At 37.7% G+C, this 26,077-nt stretch overlaps 1 protein-coding gene across 1 annotated transcript in view; it reads right to left on the bottom strand.

The window, feature by feature from the left end:
• The window catches only part of LOC125767082 (tetraspanin-2A), a 71,409-nt gene extending 45,829 nt beyond the window's left edge, over window positions 1–25,580 (bottom strand). The window contains exon 1 of the mRNA XM_049433334.1: window positions 25,069–25,580. Coding sequence (XP_049289291.1) covers window positions 25,069–25,167 — 99 coding nt within the window. The 5' untranslated portion in view covers window positions 25,168–25,580. The remainder of the gene's footprint in view (window positions 1–25,068) is intronic.
• Between the last annotated feature and the right edge of the window lie 497 nt (window positions 25,581–26,077).

The raw sequence follows: 26,077 nt of genomic DNA, 5'->3' as shown, positions 1-26,077 counted from the left end.
GCGAGGAACCAAGTTCCTTACCGTGTTTGAGAAAATGTAAAATTTTCCTCATTTTTGAGCAAATCATCATAATATTTAAATGTGCAATTTTTTATTGCGAATTTTTTGCAATAAGTTTCTTTTCACTCAAATAATGCTTTAAATTAAAAAAAGAATAAAAAATCAGAAAAAAAATTCAAAAAAATTTTCCACTCGAAAATTTCATAAGGCTTACCCCTTACGTTTTTTTTGAGAAATTTTGCAAAAAAAATTAAATTGATTTATTTTAATGCCAATCGGTTGCAATGTGTTTCTTTTCACTCAAAAAATGCTTTAAATAAATATAAGAGTGAAAAATATTCAAAAAATCAAAAAAATAAAAAAAAAATTTACTAAGGCTCATTTTTGCGCCAAGTTTTGGCTATAAGTCGGTCGGTATCCAACGGATCGCCAATCTTTAACCTGTGGTCGATAGATGGCACCAATGGCTACATTTTCTTCTTGGACGGCCATGCCCTCAGATGTCTGTGTCAGAAGTTATTCGAGAAACCAAGCTTCTTACCCTGTTTGAAAAATGTAAAATTTTCCTCATTTTTGCACCAAATTTTGCCTATAACTCGGTCGGTATCCAACGGATCGCTAATCTTTAAACTGTGGTCGATATATGACACCAATGGCTACATTTTCTTCTTGGACGGCCATGCCCTCAGATGTCTGTGCCTGAAGTTATGCGAGGAACCAAGTTCCTTACCCTGTTTGAAAAATGTAAAATTTTTCTCATTTTTCTGCAATTTATCAAAATTTTTAAATGTGATATTTTTTATTGCGAATTTGTTGCCATAAGTTTCTTTTCACTCAAATAATGCTTTAAATTAAAAAAAGAATAAAAAATCAGAAAAAAATTTCAAAAAAATTTTCCACTCGAAAATTTCATAAGGCTTACCCCTTACGTTTTTTTTGAGAAATTTTGCAAAAAAAATAAAATTGATTTATTTTAATGCCAATCGGTTGCAATGTGTTTCTTTTCACTCAAGAAATGCGTTAAATAAAAAAAAGAGTGAAAAAAATTCAAAAAATCAAAAAAATCAAAAGAAAAAAAATTTACTAAGGCTCATTTTTGCGCCAAGTTTTGGCTATAACTCGGTCGGTATCCAACGGATTGCCAATCTTTAAACTGTGGTCGATAGATGGCACCAATGGCTACATTTTCTTCTTGGACGGCCATGCCCTCAGATGTCTGTGCTTGAAGTTATGCGAGGAACCAAGTTCCTTACCCTGTTTGAAAAATGTAAAATTTTCCTCATTATCCAACGGATCGCCAATCTTTAACCTGTGGTCGATAGATGGCACCAATGGCTACATTTTCTTCTTGGACGGCCATGCCATCAGATGTCTGTGTCAGAAGTTATTCGAGAAACCAAGCTTCTTACCCTGTTTGAAAAATGTAAAATTTTCCTCATTTTTGCACCAAATTTTGCCTATAACTCGGTCGGTATCCAACGGATCGCTAATCTTTAAACTGTGGTCGATATATGACACCAATGGCTACATTTTCTTCTTGGACGGCCATGCCCTCAGATGTCTGTGCCTGAAGTTATGCGAGGAACCAAGTTCCTTACCCTGTTTGAAAAATGTAAAATTTTTCTCATTTTTCTGCAATTTATCAAAATTTTTAAATGTGATATTTTTTATTGCGAATTTGTTGCAATAAGTTTCTTTTCACTCAAATAATGCTTTAAATTAAAAAAAGAATAAAAAATCAGAAAAAAATTTCAAAAAAATTTTCCACTCGAAAATTTCATAAGGCTTACCCCTTACGTTTTTTTTGAAAAATTTTGCAAAAAAAAATAAAATTGATTTATTTTAATGCCAATCGGTTGCAATGTGTTTCTTTTCACTCAAGAAATGCTTTAAATAAAAAAAAGAGTGAAAAAAATTCAAAAAATCAAAAAAATAAAAAAAAAATTACTAAGGCTCATTTTTGCGCCAAGTTTTGGCTATAACTCGGTCGGTATCTAACGGATTGCCAATCATTAACCTGTGGTCGCTAGATGGCACCAATGGCTACATTTTCTTCTTGGACGGTCAAGCCCTAAGATGTCTGTGCCAGAAGTTATTCAAGGAACCAAGTTCCTTACCCTGTTTGAGAAAATGTAAAATTTTCTTCATTTTTGCACCAAGTTTTGCCTATAACTCGGTCGGTATCCAACGGATCGCCAATCTTTAACCTGTGGTCGATAGATGGCACCAATAGCAACATTTTCTTCTTGGACGGCCATGCCCTAAGATGTCTGTGCCAGAAGTTATGCGAGGAACCAAGTTCCTTACCGTGTTTGAGAAAATGTAAAATTTTCCTCATTTTTGAGCAATTCATCATAATTTTTAAATGTGCAATTTTTTATTGCGAATTTTTTGCAATAAGTTTCTTTTCACTCAAATGCTTTAAATTAAAAAAAGAATAAAAAATCAGAAAAAAAATTCCAAAAAAATTTTGCACTCGAAAATTTCATAAGGCTTACCCCTTACGTTTTTTTTGAGAAATTTTGCAAAAAAAATAAAATTGATTTATTTTAAAGCCAATCGGTTGCAATGTGTTTCTTTTCACTCAAGAAATGCTTTAAATAAAAAAAAGAGTGAAAAAAATTCAAAAAATCAAAAAAATCATAACAAAAATTTACTAAGGCTCATTTTTGCGCCAAGTTTTGCCTATAACTCGGTCGGTATCTAACGGATCGCCAATCTTTAACCTGTGGTCGATAGATGGCACCAATGGCTACATTTTCTTCTTGGACGGCCATGCCCTCAGATGTCTGTGCCAGAAGTTATTCGAGAAATCAAGCTCCTTACCCTGTTTGAAAAATGTAAAATTTTCCTCATTTTTGCACCAAATTTTGCCTATAACTCGGTCGGTATCCAACGGATCGCCAATCTTTAAACTGTGGTCGATAGATGTCACCAATGGCTACATTTTCTTCTTGGACGGCCATGCCCTCAGATGTCTGTGAATGAAGTTATGCGAGGAACCAAGTTCCTTACCCTGTTTGAAAAATGTAAAATTTTCCTCATTTTTCTGCAATTCATCAAAATTTTTAAATGTGATATTTTTTATTGCGAATTTGTTGCAATAAGTTTCTTTTCACTCAAATAATGCTTTAAATTAAAAAAAGAATAAAAAATCTGAAAAAAATTTCAAAAAATTTTTCCACTCGAAAATTTCATAAGGCTTACCCCTTACGTTTTTTTTGAGAAATTTTGCAAAAAAAATAAAATTGATTTATTTTAATGCCAATTGGTTCAAAAAAGTTTGTTTTCACTCAACTAATGCTTTAAATAAAAGAAGAATAAAAAATAATAGTAAAAATTCTATAAATTTGCCAATCTCTTAAACAGAGGCGGATCCCGTGTAATATCCTTGCCGATCACACCATCGCGCTTGTTCGCTTATGCAGATTTGATAGTTAGGCAGAGTGAGAAGTATATTCATTTGACTAGTATGGGTATTGTACACATGTATTCCGTTTCAACTCATGTGTATCAAACGTTTCGTTTCAACTCACTCGCACATTTTCGTTTCAACTCTTTTTGCAACTCGACTCACCATGGTTACATGCTAACACGCATGAGTGAGTAAGTGAAAAAAGAGTCGCTAAAACTCATCGTGGTGAGTGAACGAAACTCGTTCAATACAACGTTTCAACTCACTATCTCACTCTTACTCACTTTGCACATCTCTAGGCCTAACAGGACACGCCTATCTGGGGCTGTGTGTGGTCGTGATAATGGAACGAATAAAGAAAACAACTTCTCAAACTCATTAACTAACTGGTACGATCGTGTGTGTGTGTAGCAAAGCGAACGATTTATCTTTTTTTGTTGTTGCTTCAATGAAGTTTTAAGGTGATTTATCGGTTCCGGGTGTACTTAAATTGTGGCAAATAGGATGGAGTTAAAATTTTGTTCAAAAATGATCACACTTTTACATTACGTTAATTGCATATTATTTATGTACTACACTTTTACAGAGTATCCCTTGAGTTATTTCATAGTTTTACAAAATTTGATAGAACGTGACAGAGCGTAATGAAAATAAACTTGTGTGAAACTAGCATGAATAAACTCTCGACAAACAGTGATTTTTCATCCCCCATATAGCACAACACACACACACATCGAAATCTGTATGTGAATTGTGGCTTTCAATGGCAGTTTTGAATCTGGAACGATGGGTACAAACTTTACTCTACTCGTAAAAGGCGTTTTTGGTTAAGATTAATGTTGTTTACTACATACAGCAAATGGCACTTTTTATTGTTTCGCTGAAACAAACTAGCATGTGCCATTTATGTGGGTAGAAAATATTACTTTGAATTTTAATAGCGCATTGGATTTATTTGACTTTTTTCTTACTCTTCACACAACAAGAAATTATATCGGGTAGGAAACTTTATTGTTATCACATAACAGCAGGAGCGGTTGGCGTTGAAATGTTTCTGGAAATCGGATATTTCAGAAATATTATTTGAAAAGATTATCTGCAACAGACTAAAACACGAATTTCTGGGTTTTGGCTCTCAAAATAATAATTCGGTTTCTTATCAAATCTTCCTACGATCGTATCACAGCATCAGAGTTAAACGTTCGTATCACAGTAATTTCTTAAAAGTGAAATAGACGTTTTGCTTTATTATTATGTATCTAAAAAAATTTGTTGATGCAATAAAAAATTATGGAAGATGTTTTTATTTTTCCAAAATATAGAAACCATAACCGTTCTTTGTCAATGAAAGTCAGAAAATAGCAGACCAAAACCTATTTCTAGGTTGTAGTGCCAAGAAACAAAAAGAAGTTGAGTGATGAATTCACTGTCGTGCTGCGAATTAAATTCAACTTCACGTGGTCATACCATTCGAATGACACCGAACGACCCAGCCCGCTTTAAACCGCTCATCAGATTTGCATTCGCCTAAATGTATGCAATACTGATTACAAGCGAACATTCATTGTTTAATAAGCCAATCACCTAACTAGCGTTCGGTGACTTCAACTTCCCTGCATACATCTAATTCATAATTTAAAGCTTAAACCACAAACTAACACTCGCTCTCAACACTCCACTCTGGTGCGAAGGGACAAAATCAATTATTCTAAAAAGTGTCGATTCCGGTTGCCACATCCTGTGGCAAATTTATTGCTGCCAATTATATGACAGCGAAACCAAAAAAACAACACACACACTTACGAAAAAGTTTACAATCATACATCAACCACAACACTGGCAACCATGAACTCTTTGGACGACTTTTTACTTGTCCCAAGCTTTCACACACACATAAAAAAAGGACAAACAGTAGCGACGTTGATGAAATATTCAGGAAGCAACCTGTAAAACTCAACAAGTTACGATTTGCCTTCGGCGTCCGGATGGAGGCTTTTTTTTGTTGTTGCTACTTTTATTCACCTCACACCAGTACCAACAGTCGTCACACATAGGGTGAATGTTTTGCTAATTTCATTTACACCAGCAAGTCAGTCCAGTCCCTTGATGTTTTTGGTGGGGGCTCGTCCGTTCCCCAAAAAGAATCGTAAAGTAAACGCTGGCAGATGATTAAAATGCTGGAAATATTATGCCTAACGATGACCGAGCAGGACCGGTTAGCATAATTTTGTCCCCCGTACTTAGTTAGAGGGGAGGAAGGTTTTTTTGTGTTGTTGCTGTTGTACGTGTGTGTGTGTGTGTGTGTGTGAGTGTTTGGCAAAATGCGGAAGGGATCGCTTGTCCCTTCTGGGTGGCTCTAAATTAGTGAATATCATAGCCACCTAAAAAAAAGGGCAGGGTATAAAAACATTTGCCAAACCGTGGCGGCAAGGGGGTAGGTTGTGTTTTTATGTGCTTTTTAGTTCAGCATGTCACGATGATAATAAAAACATAGTCATGAGTTCTACTGAAAGTGTCACTGGAAGGCAAAATGAAGCCATTAAATATGGCACTTGATTGTGTGGTCTACCCGTGCTTTTGGTGTCGAATGTGTTGAAATGAAAGAGAAGTGCCGTCTAGCGTAATGAGTTGTTTCTTTTTTTCTTACACTGTTTTTTGTGGGTTTGAAGTTTTTTTGGAAATTTAAAATTTCACTTATAATGAATAAATTAAGGATGTGAGTAATTCTAGAACAGATCAAATTCCAAGGCTTTTTGGTAGAATTGTTCAATCTCAAAAAAGAGAATTTGACGACATCAATTTAAAAATGTGATCTTAGCGAAAACTTTCTAGTAACAATGCACAAGATTATAAATTTTCTTAGCTTTTCCCGGGGCTGCCTAATGGTGTAGGTGTTAAATGGTGCCAGTTTCACAAAACAGAACCGAGTGCGAAATCCCATCTGGACCGTCTCCTCGTAGCAAGGACTGACTATCCGGTAAAACTGGTAAAAATTAGTCTATTAAGACGGAAATGGCCAGCATGACTTAATCGGTCGTTATAAAGTTCGAAACTATATTGCTAAATATTTTCATGCAACGTGACAAAATCCTTGAATATTTTGAAATTTTTCTAGAATGTTCTTCCTCCTCAAAATCCGTCAATTTTTATTTTCATAAATCTTTTTAAGTGCTATAAATAAATAAATCTTACCACAAAAATTCCTCAATCATTTATGTAACTATGGCTTTTTACATTATTTATTGAAAACGACAAAAAAATCCATCGAATCACATAAGCCACATATGGTTTATGTTTTCTCTCCTCCGTAATTCTCTTTTATTGCTCATTGACAGCAAAATTTTGCAATCGTTATTGGCGTGCCAGATCGCCAGAAAGTGATTTATTTCAATATGTTTTTCTTCTGTCAGAAAAATTGCTGTCGAATGAATATTCAATTCCATAAGCAAAACACTTAAAATGTTGCTTACGTTTGCGTATCACGAAGACAGCTATAAATCAACGATGGATCAAGCAAACGATATTGTATTTCTTACATACATTGTCAAACAGACTATTTTGGGGTAGTCCGAATGCTTTTGTTTTTTATTTGATTTTGCTGACGAATGTAAAGAAAATGTTTCCTTCTTGAGATAAGTGAGAGGAACGAAAAATGCAATAAAAACTGTTAAACTATAGTTCCTTGTTTATATAACTGTTATTTAATGTTTTTAGAGATATTTTTTTATTGAATTTTAATCGTAAGATATTTACAAATTTTAATTATTTATTTCACGGGATTATTTCATCACTTTTTAATCAATTTTGCTTAATGTCGTACGAATAATTGCAATTAAAAATAGAAACACAGAGAGTAACAAAGCTCGCTCGCTTCTTGAGAACAAAACGTCTCCGTCAAAGACAGACGCGTCAAGCTATAATCGCGTCTTTGCCAAATGTAAATCGTTTTCGTTTGCTAAAGATTTTTCACCTCAGCAGTTGAACAGCAGTGGTAGAGGGAGAAAACTATCATTAAAATGATGGTCCAAAATACAACGTAACGGACTTGATGCAGTAGTTAAATTTAACGAGACTTTATAATTGGTGTCCAGCGTTGGGGTTTGGGTTTTCTTTTCTCTTTTTTTTTGTTCGTGCGACATTTATTTTTCCACACCGATGGACAGACAATAATGGTCGGGAAAGTGCTGCTTTGTTACAGCGTTTCCGCTTCGCTATTGTATTCAGTCACCTTGCAAAATCGGAAACAAATGAAGTTTCGTTTGGCGGTGATAAATGAAAAGGGATTTTTGTTTTATTTTGTTTGAATATTTAACCAAAAACCGCCTTTGGTATATCCGGACCAGAATCTACTAGGAAGTTGTTTGAGTTGAGATTTTCTTGTCTATCCCACTTCCAGAGTAGTTGGGTACCGTAGAAGCACACTCAGCAAATTAGCTGACCAATAATGGTACAAGAGTTTGTCGGTAACATTGTTACATGAACGACTTAAACGAAACTCCATTTAAAATCGTCGCTCTAGTTCTCGTTTTGGTTGAGTGTGCAGCTATCCACTATCACCAAATGAGGTATACATAAAAGTTAACCGTCGGAACAACATACCGCAAAAAACCGTTTTAGTGCTTGGGTGAACTCTAACGTCCATTGTAGTTTCCTTTCGCCGAAGTGAAGTTGATTTGGATTTTTCCTTTCAGCAATTGAATGAAAATTCCTCATCCTTCCAACGCACGCTCTCCACTGACTGTAAAAGCGAAATCAAGTTCCTTCGCTACAGCAACATAAAACAATTCCATTATCCAACGGTACGTTTTAGGGAATGGAAGAGAAAAAGGGGGCTTCCACGAAGGAAGGAAAACAGCTCGCGCACTCGTGTACGTTTTGTTGTCCGTGACATTAATTAACGTTTTCCGGTGAGATTTCTATGAATTACACTGAACGCGTTGATTCTATTCCAGCATCGGAATATCGTGTTAATGCGCTCGATGAGATGATGTACTTCTTCGTTTCGGATGCTTTGTGCGCTGCTGACAGACAGTTTTTTTTATTTAGAAGACTTGCGTCGCCTGAGCACAGAAAGGACAGAGGATTATAAATAGAATATCCTTGAAATCGAATCAATGAACTTCAGTGTCGGTGTAAATAGAATTACGTGTTATAAAGTATAGGCAAATTTATCTGAAATGGGTTTAATGCAAGATCGTCGATTTTTCGCTTGGCGGAATATCGATTGTTTCTAAAAATGGCATCTTTACAACTACTTTTTCCGAATGTGAAGAAAATAAAAATATTTTTTTGTTTTTTTTTTTTAACTCTGTGTCAATTTTTTTCAAACACCTATCGAATTGGCCGTAGCATCCGAATTTCGATGCTCGAGTCACATTAAGCATTGCCACTGGTTTCAAGGAATTTCTTTCGATTTCTCGATACGGCGTTGAACGTTGCTAAAGATTTTTATTTTTTAAACTTGATCGAATGAGTTAAATGGTATAAATATTTATTTAATCCTTTTAATATTTATTAGCCTATGCAAATTGAATACCCTGATTACTGCCGGTCAACAGATACCCGGACAATTGATGCTGAAGTTCTAGCGCAGATGAGTTTTGCAATACAAACAGCATTAGCTGTACAGTTTATTTTACGAAATTCAGTAATAAAAAGTTTTGTTGTATATTTTTCTAAAGGGAAATATTTACGATTTTTTGGGTTGCTTTTGATATTTTACAGAACTTAAGAAAAGGTTAGGTATGTATATTAAACATTGTTAGTTCTTTTTATGCTTTACAATGCGACACTGAGCCTTTGCAGCTAGCAAATTATTCAAAACCATCCCACACAGACACACAATATGTCACCGATTCCAGATACACTCAGTTCAACTCCAAGCGTTCATTAGTTTTGCTTGGACAAGATATTGCCATGCCAGTTTTGCGGAAATTGCGTACCGGATGATCCCATCGCGATAGTAACAAACCACCGAACGAAGGAAATGAACTAAGATTAATACACCGCACACCACATTTGCGGCTTCATGTTCGACTCTATATCTTTGACAACCGAGTCAATCTCCCGAGGCAACGGTAAGAACGAACCGGTGTCCAAAAATTATTGCTATCGCGTAGCGACACCATTTACAACCCATGCACACATTTGTAGACGAGACCCGGGAAGCAACCTACTCAAGGAGATAAACGACCCTTTCAGTGTACTGATGCCGGTGTGTTCTAGCTGAAGCAAAACTGTACGAGGAGCAACTACAGCCTCGTCCGGTAGGCTCGTGTAACAAATCGACGTCTATCGTGATGTGTCTCGGTATATCCAGCCGGACTGAAACCACGCGGAATTTCTATTCCAAGCGTCAATTTGAACTCCACTTGTCAATGTCAGGGCGATACGGCCGAATGGCGGTTTGGGCACATTCGAGATTATTTGAGAGCTTTTGTCCAACTAGCTGCTATTGTTAAAGGCTACCGACTTGGGCTTTGTTGGGGAGAGTGAAAATCCAGCCGCATGAGACACGATATTCAGCCAGCAGTCAAAAGTGGTTCCTTAGTGGAAAATTGCATTCTAGACACGATCTTCACGATGGAAATTTGAATGTATTGCAATTTGGGTGTTTGCTGAGTTCAAACTAACTCGAAACGGTATCTTTCGTTTGATAAAGGTTCTTTTAAAATCTTGTCCTCAGGGCGATAAAAACTTGTTATAATAATAGCCCTAGGGGCGGCCCGGTGGTGCATGTGATAAACGGCGCCAATCCACACGGCCGGACCGGGTTCAAATCCAATCCGGACCGTCCCTCCGTAGCAAGGACTGACTATCCGGCTACGTGGTAAAATAAGTCTAGTAAGCCAGAAATGGCCGGCGTGACCTGTAAGGTCGTTAAGCCAAGAAGAAGAAGAATAATAGCCCTAGCTTTCTCTAGCTGTTCGTCTAATTTCGCAATTGATATTAAATTTGTCCCTTTTCTAATATTTTTTAATTTGTTATTCCCGACACGTTGCAGTCATTTGCAAAAGATTAAAGTACAAATTACGATTCTATTCAAGTTCACCTTTAATGACAAATTTCAACACAACCCTGATCTGTAAGTCTTCAAATCCTTCAACAGCTCGATCAGAATGGGAAGGGGAAAATGTTTAGTGCCGTTTACAATATTGCTTCACGACTTCTGATGACTGATGGGTGGAAATCGTTTATTTACAGCAAGGAAAAATGTCATAAACAGACAAATGAGATCCCGAGCGTACCGCAATTCGCAATAAAAGAAACGATGTGTTTTACGATTAATTTCATTTTATTGGTTTCTAGTCGTGCAGACACAAATGCCGATGTTACCAGTAAAATGTACTGCGTTCGATGTTCTTTTTTTTCGGTGTTTTTTTTTTCTTTTTGCACACGCCATGCTTTGTTGTCTCCTAGCAGCAGCTGTACGGAAACGACCAGTCTATGTTTGTTCAGGCACCGGAAATTGTGTTCCTTATCGTGCTCACATACCATACTAAACAATTCGTTTGATCCTCGCATTTGCTATTGAGAAGATACTTTCAGTCAATAACGCTACAGCGTCCCGTGTATTGACAACAAAAGAAAGGCATTGAAAATGATTGAGATGAAGCGGTACATTTGTCTGCGCAGAAAGAAAATTTAATGAAAATCGATGTTGTTTTTTGGTGTTTCTTTGACGCCTAAAAGTATACTGTCTGCAACCTTTAAGGAGTTATCCGTTCTTAACAAAACATTAAGAACTTTCAAATGAAATTTAAATATATTTATTATTATCTTAATTTTTACATTCCATACTTTATGTAGCAAAGTATGGATCTTCCATTTAATAAAATTTGTTCCAAAATTTCTTTCTTACGCTTAAAGTTATGCAATGCAAAGTTATAATATTCTTAATTCAGATTTGAATTTTTGTGGCAAAGTTCTTAGAAGTACCACTCGTAAAGTCTTCTATTTTTTAATATTTTTAATTATGTATGACACCCAATTTATGCATTCAAAACTATTTACAATCCTTTTACTTTAATCACACCGGTAACATTTTCTAAATTAAGTTAATTTAGTTATCATGTCCGTTTGTTAAATAATTCTCTCTATTGCAAAGTTATAATGGCATTGATATAAAGAGAAGCGAGAAAAAGAAAACATCGTTACAAAAATTTCCAAACTAAGAACAATGCTTCGTGGAGACACGCAACTAAAAAGTATACTTCAGTCTGACGGAGTATTCAAGCGTGTTGAAAAGCAACAGAAAATGTGCGCACGTGTAAAAGAAAGAAAATGTAAAACAAAAAATCTTTACCAAAGTAAACCACAACCATAAAAGCGGCAAGCAAAAGGATAAGGATGGAGGGGGGAAAAAGACAACGGTGGCAGAGTACACAACGCCAAACCAAATCAAATTATTGTTTTGTGCAGTGAGTTGCGGTAAAAGAAGTATCCAGAAACAACAGAAGCACTATTGGAGGAAACTAAGACTGTGGTTAGACTTGGAGTGTTGAGTAGCACACAGAAAAAAATAGGCGAAACAGCACAATCGGTGTAGAAAACCCCCGATACAAAACCAGACAGAACTATACCATCAAGTACTGTCCTCCGCCTTGGATGGGTGTACTCAAAGGTGCTTTCGAGTTCATTTTTTGCAGATATTTTTTTTTTCGATGTTTTTTTTTGTCGCTTTACAGATTCCATTGTTGACCGGCACCGATGGCCGTTCCCATTCAGTACACCGAGCAGGGCGGTAAAGACAGAAGAAAACTTAATACTGTTCATTGACCAAGCAGAAACTACAAAGCGAAAGAGAGAAGGAAAGGAAGAAGAAAAAACGGCACGAACCAACACTCTGTGGGTTTGTGCAGCATTCAGGCGAAACTTTTTCGCTAATTTTGTTTGCTAAACCTTCGACCAACAAAGTAAAAACCCTCGTCGGAATAAGGCATTGTCGGTTTGTTGGGGACAGCAGGTTCAAAGCGATCGGTGACTGCTGCAGCTGTCACATTGGAAGCGTTGGTGTACGGGTGTGTGTGCTTTTTTTTTATTAGTTCCATTCAACTTGCACATTGTTTTTCCTTTCTTCTCGGGCCGATGGAATGATAAGACATATTTTCTCAACGGGATTCATTGAAGAGTTTCAACGAGAATTTTGTTATTTGTCGGTGTGTGAGTGTTAACGATGGACAGAGACTTGAGACTTTGCGCTTAATTAATGAAGCTTTTGTACAATTGCCACACTCCATTCTGTTTGCATGGTAATAGGGAAACAAGCAAATTATTTCAACTCATCACCAGTAATGTAATTGAAAGTATTTTGTACATAAGTCTAGCAAACAAATTGCAGGAAAAATAACAACTTTCGTCCAGATATTCATATTTTAAATTTATATTGTATTCAACCAAGCTGCGAAAACAAAAGTGAAACCCGGGCGATGGTAATTCGTGGGGTCTGTCCCTTAGCACCGCGTCCATCATTCGCAACATCATAATGCTCGGCGGTCACCGCTTATGCAAACCCCTACCAGCAAGTGGATAAAGTTTTTGGGCAAACTTTTCAATCCTTTTGACGGCTTTTATACTAATTGAATTTTTCTGCTCGTCCACTCCGCACCAACTCCATCGCACCCGGTCCAACCATGTTTACCAAACAAAAAAAAAGGGACATGGTCCACCTTTTAACGTAAAAGAGCACACACAAAAAAGGAGGACGACATCAACGACCATCTGGGCAAAATAAAGCATCAAACGGCCGAAACGAACGGGAAGAAAACAAGCATTCGACTATCTTTGCACAGTTTTACCGTAAAACTTTCCACTGTTTACATCTACTTGACTCAATGGGGTTCTACCGAGGCATGGCTCGTCCCTTTCCCCGACATCGGTCTCTCTCTCTCCCTCCTGCATCCCAGGCCATCGATGGACCATGCGGGCCATTTTGGTCGTAAAATTTTTCGGTCCCAAAAAGGCTCTTAAGAAAAATGCCTTCCCAAAAAAGGAATGCGATCCTTCCCGTTTTTCGGGTGTTTTTTTGTTTGTATGTTAGCAATGTTTGTGCTAAAGCATGCCGCATCACCACCTAAAGCATCTTCCGCCAATCATCAGGTCGTCGGACGAACTGAGTCCCTCCCCTCCCTCCCCCTGGCCAGGGTTTTGTGGAGCACATTTTATCCTTGAAAATATCCTTCGATCGGCCATTTATGCGACTTGTTGCGAGGCACCAATCGACTTGATGGATCTCAACCATCAGCAATTCGTCTGCGTCCGTCCACGCGCGCGCCCCTAAACCGTGGAAGATGCGTTCAACAGCTGCCGACAGGGGGTTCGCCGATGGGGTGGGTATTTCGCCTTTTCTTTCCATTTTCCAAAGGTGCGTAGGTTTTTTCTCCGCTTGGCATTAATAGTCGTCGTCGGTCGTAAAAATGTGCTGGCATTGGGAAGTAAAATAAAAAATCCCATGCTCCATTTAGTTTTACCAGCGAATTTTTTTTCAATACCCCCTTTTTGTGTGCTGAGGCATTTAAGGGTTGGGAAAGTAGCAGCTGACATTTTTTTTTCTTCACGGTTTAGTGTGCGGTACTTCTTTTACTCATCTTTGATTCTACAATCCTTTATGGTACGTGTCGATACTTCGATAAGGAATAAAAATATTGGTCACGAAATTTCATGCCTTTTGATAATACGGTTCTACAGGGGAATATTTAACGGCTAAGGTTCGTGTAAATACGGTCAAGAATAAAACGATTGTCTGGATATCAATATCGGTTTTATGATTTAAAGCATGTTTTCCGTTCAGGCTAGTATTTATACTTAAAATTTTATTTTAATAATGTAAACGAGAATAATTTCTTCTCTATTTGGGGACAAAGATATCATCTAATATTATTCACACAATTAAACCTTTGCCGTCCGTTCAGTATTTGGCAACTTTCTGCATCCAGAACAGCATCACTACCAAAACCCTTGGATAGATTTTGATTGAGAGACTTCCGGATGCAAAAGTAGCTGTGGAGTCACTGTTTGAACTTGCTATAATGAACTATAATGAATTCCAAAAAACTATGTAATCAAATTGACAATCGAATAAACAGTCTTAAACTGGAACCCTACAGAGTAAGAGCTATTGCGCACCTTGCGTACATTGGCGATCAACTAGGAGTTGTAGAAGATCATGAAAAACCACCATTTGTCGTCAATCCAGAGGTCTGATTTGTACTGTTTGTTGATGAAAAGCAGCGGATTGAGCGATTTCGACCTGCTCTGTACCATCCCAGGTAGAAACTCTGGAACACAAAGTGTCCTAGGGTATCTCACCCTTGGAGCAAACTGCTGCATGAAATTTCTAGACAATTCCCTATAGTTCCTTTCCCTCCTTCTTTAAAGTAACATTAGTTCAAGTAAGAGAACTCTTATTCTCCGTTTGTTTGTATACTATGTCATCCACATTGTTGGAAACAACAATACTGTGAATGAATGAAGGAATGAAGCAATCCTTAAATGTTCTTTGTAAACCCAACCCACTTCGTATATAAGACGATTTTGATTAACACTAATAGAACTTTAAATAAATAAAAATTTCTGATATCCGGAGACTAACTTAAAATCACATCATTGTAAAACCGCATAATATTCTAGACAAAAATATATTTAAAATAAAACATCGCGTGAAAACATTGTCAAGTTTACCCCACAATGGCTCACCTTTTGCAAAGGTGTACCTTTAATTGATTCAAACGTTTAAACAACATTTAACGAGAAAATGTAGACCTTTTCATTGGAAATTGGAAGCCTTATGACGCCAACTTCGCGACAAAGTCCCAACACCAACAAAGTCATTACAACCCTCTACCCATACGAAGCCATCAGATTCAATTTAGCTGACGTATTGTGCGAGAGTGAATAAATTTCTCACCCAGCCCATACTTATAGCTCTGCTACACATTCAAACTATTGATGACGTGTGTGTGTGACTGAAGCCTTTCGAGCGTTAATGATGTAAGGAAGAAAATTAGTTCCTATTTGCTAGTAATTTACCAAAACGCGTAACAATATGGGTTGATTCCTTTTGCGGTAGATGGGTGCAATTTTATTCGCATTCGATGTTTACGTTGCTCGACAGTTGCTTAATTGCGTACCGTATGGTAAGTTATGCAAAAATGAGACATTTTAATTAAATTGAATTTTCTTGATGATTCCATCCAGTTTTACACCACAGCGCTTAGCAATGGGGATTAGTACCGAAATTAAGTTTAGTTTAGATTGCTTTCGAAACACACCAACCTCCAACGCCAAAGTTAGAGCTACAACGAGTTGTTGCTCCAATGTGCAACAAAAAGCAAGCTGATTTTTCGGGGGAAAATTCTATTTGCGATTAAATGCGATGGTTTTTCTCGGCAAATCGGATTGTGGTTTAATCTGCCTAAGTGCACCATAAACTCGCACAAATTTTGCAACTCCATGCAATCGAGCCAGGGATAGCAATGAAGTTCTCCTAATTTGGCCCATCGAAACTAAATAGAATGGCTTTCAATTACTCAAGCTTTTCCCTGGGTCGGGCGGGTTCATCGTAGCAGAGCGCTTTTCTTTCGATAGGTTCATTTAAGCGTAAATATTCCCTTTACACTCGACCGTTCAATGAAGCTTTGTTTTTTTACTTTATTTTTGGAAACGAGCGGTTTTACATAACATTTGCAACGCTTTTTTTTGCTACTGAGTGCTTCAATTACAGATAACATCCCGAATCCCGAATGGACTAAAAAAAAGCGTCGTAAATGGGAAAACAAAAGCAACTCCACCAAGCATGTGCAAAAATCTGCCAACACTCAATTCTAACATTGCGGTCAAGTGGCGAGTGACGACAAGGGGTACAACGAAAAAAAAATGGTTGTCTCCCACAAGCGAGAACTAAACTTTTTTCGCTTTGTTGCTTTGGATTTTTTTTCGCGTTACTTTCACGACACGAGTCTCGTTTTAAGTGCTGTTAATTCAATCCCTACGGATTCACGAGACGGTGTACGGTGTACGGGCGAATATATTCACACGATCTACTTTTTTGAGCGGCGACATTTTAACAGCGCCACCAAACTGCGTAGTAACGAAGCAACAAATAGCCGTGGAGAAAGGGCAGGGTAGCAAATCAGGACACACCGGGGACACTCATTTGCGTATGAATTATAAATCATAAATACCCTGTCATCTTTCCCTTCGGCCTTCCACACAGCCATGTGTGTGACCAGGCACAGGCACGAGACACATGTTTGCGACGTGAGCTGCATACCGAGCACACGTGAAGAGTGTACGGCTTTTAAGGCTTGATTGTTGAAATTGTCACACACGCGACGAAACCGATAAGCAAATGGCGTACGCAACCATTTTCAACGCTTTCCCGTTCCCGGTCTCTACACCGTTTGATGGGAAATTAAAATTCTTCCTTAACTTTCACGCTTTCTTCCACCGCCTGTGCTGGAACTGTACGGTAGAAAGGGATGCCGAAAATCTCCCACGCTTCTCGTTGAGAGCCGTTCAACGAACAGCATCCTCAAACACACCTTATTACCCTACATGTAATGTTTTTTTTTCTTCGTCGGCTCTCGTTTTGGATAATGGTTAGTAAAAATGCGCACCGCGCTCGTTCACTCATTAAATTCCCTTCAACGTCAACGGCGCACAATTTCAGCAACTTCCTAATGGAATAATCTCATTAGTATCCTTTTTCCAACCGCCGTCACTAGGGAGAGGAGGTTTTTTTTTTGTTTGCTGGAACGCAAACCGTTTGGCGTTACCGTTCTGTGTGACTGACTTGTGCATGCATGTGTCTGTGTATTTGAGTTTTGCCTGGGGGGGTATTAACCGAAACCTGCCCTGATGTGGTGGTCGTGGGAAACAAGGAGGTAAAAATAAAATTTCCCACAGGATGGCAGTATCGTGACGACCAAACGAACGACTTGTTAAAGGTTACATTTTAAGCCGCTCTTTTAGGAACGGCACGGACGTTTATAATATGCTTTACAACTGGAATGGTTTCTAAATTTGAATTCCTTGAAATTGATCTAAAGGAAGTATTCCTTTTTCTATAAAGTTTTTTTTTTATTTTGTCTTGATCTCTATTTGAAAATATATTTTGAAGTTGAAGGATGAATAATTCCTTTCTGATTAAATTGCCAGCATAGCAGCAAATGTGTTAGTCATGACGAATTTCAATTTAATTCATGCATTTATTCGTTTGTTACAAGGACTTCTACTTGATTTCATTGTTTTAATAAAAAATAGTCATTTTAAGTTTTTTTATTTTTCAATTGTTTAAAATTTATTACAAGTGCCTAATTGAACGAAATTTATAGTATTAACTTTCTTTATTGCTATACAATTATTTGACATTTGTAATTATTTTAGACTATGAAAAGGGTGTTTTAATATTTTAATATTCTAAGTGTATGTATACTAAAGTGTATGTTTTTTTCAATTGTAATTTTATATGAAGCTTCTCTTAAAACTTAAAACTTCTCTTAAACTCTTTAGAAGTCTATAAAATTTATATTTATGTTTGCAGAATTCCAAGTGTCAAGCATAACGAGTGTTTTTTCTCAAACTGAAAATTAAAAAAAAAAAACAATTATCACCAGTAAATTCCTGGTTTCGGCACCAAAACTAACAAAACTTCATTTCAAATTCAAAAACCAAGAGAAGGCTATTTTTATCACTTTAGAAAGGAATTTGCTCTAATAAAATGCTAAAAACCTATGTCAAACACTATTTGTCTTCATTCACCGAAAGGAAATGGTATCAAGGAAGGAATGTCTTCGTTATGAAATATTTTCAATCCTTCCCGGATTAAAAGGGTAGAAAACACCAGCCAACAGCCAAAAACCTGGAATATGGATACCATATTCCGGCCACAGTGTGTGTATGTGTACGATGGGCAATCACACATACCGAAGCTTGTGAACGGTCAGCCCCAGAAAAAAGAAGGGAAATTCCACTTTGCCGCTTCGCTCATATCCTTCTTTGTGAAAGTAGTCTCAGTTTACACTGTTTGGTTTACTTCCATGTTAATATGATAGGAATGAACCAACCGAAACCGGAGACTAGGACACCATTATTCCCAGGGAAAACGCTAGGGAGACATTTATTAAATATTTTAACTCCACTCGCCGCTCCGTTCCGGTGGAGGAAAGGCTAGATTTGACAAATTTCTTCACACAAATATTCATATTTGTGTCGAGTTTCCGTTAATACGTTACTCCCGCAAACACCCACACACATGCTTTCGTGCAAGGGATTCCTTTCCCGAGGTTGAATGATGAGCTTTTGTCCGTCCGGACAGTTAGAGGGTGCACGTGGCTGTTCCCCGGGAGCTTTCCTTCAAATTAATTGCTTTCGACTGGTTGTAATTGGATTTGCCTTTGCCAGCAAAACTTGCAAAGCTTCGGTAAGATATGTATCAGCTAGGAAAATGATGAAAAATAGTCTGTTTACGAGCGGATGGAGGAGAGAGTAAGTATTTAAAATGAAAAATAGCAACCAAAAAGGAGTATATTACCCGCTATTACCCGGGAGGAGACTTCCTTATGCTGCTTTCCACAATGCCAATGTGTATCGGTTCAGATTATTTCTGACATTATTGCTATCTTCAATAGTCGTCTATGTTTGTTCTGTTTGCCCTCTTTTTTGCCTGCACAATATGAAAAGAAACACAACTTGGAACTTGACTTGAGGCTGCGGGAAAAAAAAAAGATTGACTTTAAAGTTTATTGAATTAAAACTTCACCAGCCACGGAAACATAACACCGAAACCGTGACGGCCACAAGTTTATGTAGCGAAGGGCACATTACCGATTGCCTTTTTTGCGGCCGCCGCTTGCCATTTTCCCTCGATCTCGTGTGAAACGGATTGGGTGGAACATAAGCAAAAGAAATAAAACATAAACACAGCACAAGTGCACTGTTGCACGAGCGGCACCATTCTTTGCCTCATTTCGGTGTTCCTGCCGTTGGGTACGCTAAAGTTAACTGCACCTAGGCCGCAAGTATGGCGAGAGAGACGGAAAAACTCTTCCGCGAAACGCTCCCGTACCGAAAACAAACGAAGATCACGTAGGAATGATAAATTTTCACACCATATAAAACCGTTGCAGAGATCGGGACTTCGCTAAGGAGGGGTTAGAAAAAAAGGAAACTCAGAACGAAAGAAGCGTCTGAGTTTGGGAAGAAGCATTATTGGGGTAACTGGGTCAAGAAAGGTGGTGGTGTGAAAAAATCAGAAAGTTTCCGATTCTGAAATTGAGCCCAGTGGTTAAAAATGGTGGCTGCAACAACAACAAAAAAAGACCAAGCATCAAAAAGCGCTGGAAAAGACAAGGCAAGAGTGTGTGTGTGTGTGTGTGTGTGTGAGCGTGAAGTGTATGAAAATACAACTGGCGATAGAACATGAAGCTATAAATGTAATATAACAAAAACCAGGTCCAAAATGGAGCACAACTAAATTTAGAGAACAAGCAGAAGAGGAAAAATAAAACAAAACACACGAAAGAGAAGAAAAGAAGGAAGTAAAACGTTGGAGGAAAAAAAATACAATAGAAGATGCGCTTGCTTGTTTCAGTTTGCACTCGTCTGTGTTGGGTTGTGATTTCACTTCATGCTAGTTTCTGTTTCGGGTTTTCCTTCCTTTCTGACTTTTCACATACATACACCCATACACATACACACCACACAAGTTTTCCCGCACTGTTGCAGAAACTTTGCCAGCACTTTTGTAGTGTTTCCTTTTTTTTATTTCTTTTCGCACCATTTTCCCACTCCTTGGGAGCAGCACGGTTAAGAATGGTGGGAAAATCGGCTGTACACTTTGCACTTTATTTCGGGCACCAGAGTGGTACCCGTTCCGGGAACAGTTGTACGGGTCGTAAAATGGACAGATAAAAACACGATACAGCAAACACAGGAATGGTCGGTAAGGTTGATGGAAACACGGCTCGCGGAACTATGCTTTACTTTTTCCTCCTGTTTTTTTTTTTTTTGTTCGCCTGACCTCAACCGTTATGTTTGCGTGAATGAAGCGCTATCAACTGCGAGATGCTTGTGTCAGCGAAACCGTACCCGTGTTGTTTGGGGAAGTTGTTAAAGGAAGTCCATTCGAGTTGGCAACCGGGCGATAGCAAGCAAAAAAAAAAAACATCCATCGCCCGTTCGGTGTTGTGAGCCAAAGCGTTCGTTCGATTCGATCATTCGTGAAGATGATCTTAATGTTTCAATCGGATAAGATTTTTTTGGTGTGAATTTTTCTCACTTTTTAACACGTCAAAAGATTTTGGCAGCAGACAGTTTTCACGCTTATTTTTCTTATCACCGTATTAAATCCTTAAGAAACTATGTTGGTAGGGTGAGCTTTGGGGAATGAAGATATTTATTGTAATTTTTAAAATTGTTGTAATAGAATTAAAAATAATTAAAAACATATTTAAAAAACACACATTAGGAATTGAATGTATTCCTCTCAAAGATTTGTTTTTCTTTAAAATCATCATGGAAGTTTTTAAAACAGGTTCAAACGCCTAAAAGTATGCAATATTTCATCATTTGTATTTCTTTTATCGAAAATGTACCTGCTAATGTAGTATTGTTAATCTTTGTTAAATATAACAATATAATATTATTTGATATTTATTTCCATTCTTCTTCTTATAAAGTTCTTATTTTGATCTTGCTATATTATATATTATTTTGTCATTTTGGTTTCAGTTATTTATCAAAACGATTTATCAGGATTTTATTGTACAGCATCACAATTTATGTATGAAATAAAAATATTAAAAAACTTTAAGACATTCACCTGTAAACACTGGAAAGAAAAGATTTCCTTGCAGTTTTTTTTTCAGAATGAAAAATCAAATGGAAAAAATATCTCACTTTCAAATTATCCACCGTCTGTCGTTTGAACAAACATTAACTACAAGATTAATTTATTCCTCGCATAATTGTCCGCTACTGGTGACCATTGGATGCAAATTAAAGAAAACAGATAGACTGTACGTTAAATCTCGCTACAATTCTCTCAACTTCTACGCTTAATGAGCACAAAATTACCCTTCGGCCCTTCGCCACAACGATACGCAGCAACTGACGGGTGCCGAGTACTTGGAGGTGGTGAGTGTCTTACGACAAACCCATCCGTTTCCGTTTGAAGAATCCGGAACCACCGAAGTCACTGTCCCGCAAGCACTGTCACTTCACTTGTTCACTCTAATTAATATTAATTTGTTCTCTTTGTGCCACCCTCTAGAACCCTGTCCGTCCAGTGTTACCGGACACAAGCGGGATGAAGTTTCTTCTTTTTTTTGCAAAGAATTGTCCACCCCAATCTTTCGTGGCTTCAAGTTATTGCTTCGTACACTTTGCTTGCTAAGTTCCTGGGAACGTTCTACGGTACGTAATAGATTATAGGGTGGGTAATGTACCGAGCAGGTTTCGGTTTTTCTTTCGATTTGTTTGAAAATGAAAACCATCACCGATAGCCAACAGTGGTGACCGTAGTCCATGGTGGAGAACCTTTACAAAACGGTTACTGGTATGGCGGCACTTTGCTCATTACCATCATCATTCGTGCAGCAAGCGTAGGATCCGAACGATGGCCAACAATCGTTGACCTCCGGAGCACAAAGAGAAATCAATTTGTACGAATATTTCCAACATCTTCTCATCATGATTCCACCTTCCGTTCCGTTTTGTCGAGATGCAGATTTTGTTCTTTAATTATGCTGAAAGCAACCAAACTACTGCCAAAGTACGGGATTGCAAATGTGAAATCAATACGTCGGTTGAAGAGGAAAACCTGGGAAAAGAAGCTTCGAAAAAGAATTCCGACTTATTGCAAATCGCATTGAAATGGTACAAAGAAAAGGTGGAAATTGAGAAGCACAACATGAACTTTAATGCTATTGAATGATTCAGAATCAGTGGTGGAAAATTTATTTTAAAAAATTCTTGCTATAATGTTTCTCTTCTTATCTCTGTTTTTGTTTCTTATCCTCAAATTACTTCTTAAGAAACAATTAAAAGTATTTAAAAAAACTAGTTAAAGTTATTAAACTAATGACATCTTTTCATGTAAAATGTTTATGTTCAATTTTTATGGCTTTTTTCAGGCGTTGTAGTAACGAAACTCCCAAGAAAAAAACACAATTAACTAATGATTCTTTTTCTTCAAATGTCTGCACACGTTCCTTGTAGAACTGAGGCGGAAGTGTACAACTTTCAACCACCAATAAGAAACCGAGGCGTGAAGGTATGGTAAATTTTATGTTTACTACCCTGCTACCGACACGCAATAAAATCGAGTTCTCCTTCTTCAAACTCTTCGTGCGCCAACTTTATGCCCTCGTGTCCGCCAGTAAGCTTTGAGGCACACTCCATCATTTTGGGGAGGCCAACATATTTGGGATTCCAAAAAATCCTTCACCACCTTCACTCCACTTTCTTGCCTTTCTCTCTCTCTCTCGCTCTTCATCGGTTTGCGTTGTTGTTGTTGAACGATTTGTCTGTCTTTTCTGCGGATTGTCGAAATTTGCCAACGACTCCCGGGTATTCGACCGTAGCTGGTGGTGGGAGCATTGGTGAAAAGGATGAATTATCCTCCTGCTTTCTGTTGCCATTGGTTGGCTTCCCTTCGTTTCGAGTTCCACCGTGGGCCACGCCACGTGGAAAGGAAATATTTATTTCCCTACGTTTCACTGTTTTTCAGACTTCAGAAGTCTCTTTTGGGTGAAATTGTGTCCGTGTGTGCGTGGGTGCGTTCCGTTTCGTTCCCATTCCCGTCAGGAGCGTCGAGAAGAAAAGGGAAATTTTTATGGTTTTCATCATAAATTCGGCAATTTTATATCCGTGTTGTGAGTTGCTGGTTTTTTAATCCTCTCAAAGTGTGTATGGGAATTGTTGTGGTTGCCTGAGGGGGTGGTTTGCAGGTGAAGTTTGAGGAAACCATTCGACATGCTGGAATCTAGTTGATTCCCACGAAAGCCTTCCTAATGGCACAATGTGATTCAATATTTGTTTAATGCACTGGCTTGCTGTCTGATGTGTTTGTGACGTTCTTTAACACTGGTTTAAGCTAGTGTTTTATGAGTTTTGTTCGTTTTAATACTGAAATGGTACATCACAGCAGAAATGAATCCACTTCGTTCCAAACACATTTTTTTATGATACGTAAAGCGTTATTTTAAACGAAAAAAATAACAATATTGATCTGTTGACTGTTTCGATTTACAAAGAAAAACAGTTTTATATACGTGTTTTTTAAATTCCTTGCAAAAACTTAATAAAAAGTGAATGTAAAACATCCATTTACATCAAAAACATTCAAAGTTCTGGCCACTTTTTTCATTTTCTTCAGTATTTCCTCATGTCGAGAAAGGGCTACTGTGGCACAATAAAGTGCACCGAACTAAAGCATGCAAATTAACTCACATGAAATCGGAATCTACCCAAGAGACGGGAAAATGAAGGGAAACCATTTTGTCCGAGCAATTTTCCTCCGAGGTTGAATGCCAGGAGCAGGAGTGCTTGTTCTTTGGTTCACGTTGCTAAATTACACCCGACATTTCGTTATAGATTTCCGAGGAGAAAGCTTACATTTCTCCAATGTTATCGTTGCACTTTCTTTCCCCCCCCCCCCCCCCCCCCCTTTTTCAAAGCTTGATAGAAACAATACCGTTCCATAAGGTAGATAAGAAAGGATGGGAAGAGAAAAGAACTATCCCAAAATGCATAACAAACTCTGACACACGGCTCATGGCCCTCAGTTCCAATCCAATCACGATGGTTAAAGATTGGAAACGGGTCGTACGGTAAGGTGAATCACGATATAAAGTGCATGGCAGTACCATGGAGATCGATTTCCATCGTAAAACTCCCGTCAGTGTATGGTACGGATAAGGAACGTATAAAAAAGCACTATTCTTCTTTAGTAAATTGAAGTGCACTTGATTGAACCAAAACACAACGATATGGAAGCAGTAAAGAACGGGATCGATTTAACCAGATGTACAACAGGAACTGTACATGAGAGGTTTATTGAATATTCTAAGGAAAATTAAAATGGGTAGTGAGACAGTTGTCTTCAATACGAGTGTAATTTAATTAAATTAATGAAATTTTGATGAGGGGACATGAAAAAGTCAATGTTTCTCAAATGTAGACTATTAACTCTGGCTTAAATAAAAAAAATAATTATTTAAAGTATTACCGATCTAATAACACTTAAATAGATACAATGCGTACATTTGTTGAATGTACACTATGCAGCGAACTCAAAACCCTAAGCGATGTGCCTTTCCATTTCACCATCGCGCTTATCACGGAAGACTCGCTCATTGCGATAACTACGCAACGCTGATAACGATAATGTACACTAACACAGCCCCGTAATTACCACCACTTACGCACACTACTAGCGAACTGATATGTTGCCATTACGATGCGTGATTCACTCGATAAACGGGGCGAATTCTTGAGCTTTAGCATGGGCATCCGTTCCACGAATTCCAATGATCTCACCAATGATTTCACTACCAGACGAATTTCGTATCACACGATCTTCACCGAACTTTTTAATAAATTTCCCATTTGCCTGCTGGCCCGATAGATATATGCATTCAATGCTCACTTACCCATGCTACAATGTTGAAGCAAAACAGCGTGTACTTGATGCAGGCGATTTGGTTTGACAATCTGGCCACACTTTCACCTTTGCCTTCGCCGCGTGCCATCTTGCCGTCTGTTTAATTGTTCACGAAAATGAAACCCACGCACACGACACTTTTTTGATGCGAAACTTCACACGATTTTCAAACTCCTGCACGCGTGTTTAACACCTTAAATTTGCTGAAGTGAATTCGCCCTACAAACTGAAGAAACGCGTTTTTTCACTTGTAACTTGTCCGAGCGCTGGTGACTGCAATGGCACCCGTCCTCGAAAGGGCTCAGTAACGCTCGGTTTGGACCGATTCTTGGCAACATTGAGATAAGATAAGACGATAAGATGAAACACCCCAATACGGCAAGGGATGATATGGGGGTCAGGTTGCTTTTTTTCTTTTCGTTCGTGCGTACTGTTGTAATATTTGCCAATGTATTTGGGTGTGTGTGTGAGTTGATGCTCATGATCTACATGTACAAACATATCGTGTAGAGATAGAGCGACAGGACAGGTATCGCGAATGTTTCGATTGCTGAACAGGGCTGTATTGAAGCCTTTGGATAGGTTGATAACAACTTCGATGCGATGTTTTTGCTGCGTCGTTTTCTGTTAAAACGTTTAAGATTATTAATTTTCAAATTGTTCAGTTATAATTGACATATTTTTCATTTAACTATAAACTGTCGAAAATAATATTTCCTGCACTAAAAACACGGGCGTGATTTTTATAAAAATGTATCACATTGAGTCAATCAGCTAAAATAATTGTGTCGAAAAAAAGTCAACTTTTGGTTTTATTATTCTATGTTATTTGTTTTTACAAATACGCTTAAATCCTTTGTGACTATCAGAAATAATGAAAGAAAATAAACCAATTAATCCATTTTTTTGGACACTTGTACACTTATTGAATGCTTACTATCTCTGATCAGATGCTAAAATAAATCAATTCATAAAATTTTGCTAAATTACTCAAAAAA

This window comes from Anopheles funestus, chromosome 3RL (assembly GCF_943734845.2).
Source record: "Anopheles funestus chromosome 3RL, idAnoFuneDA-416_04, whole genome shotgun sequence".
In the NCBI taxonomy this organism is placed as follows: domain Eukaryota; kingdom Metazoa; phylum Arthropoda; class Insecta; order Diptera; family Culicidae; genus Anopheles; species Anopheles funestus.
Note: the sequence above shows the minus strand (reverse complement) of the source record. Positions and strands in the feature narration are given on the sequence as shown.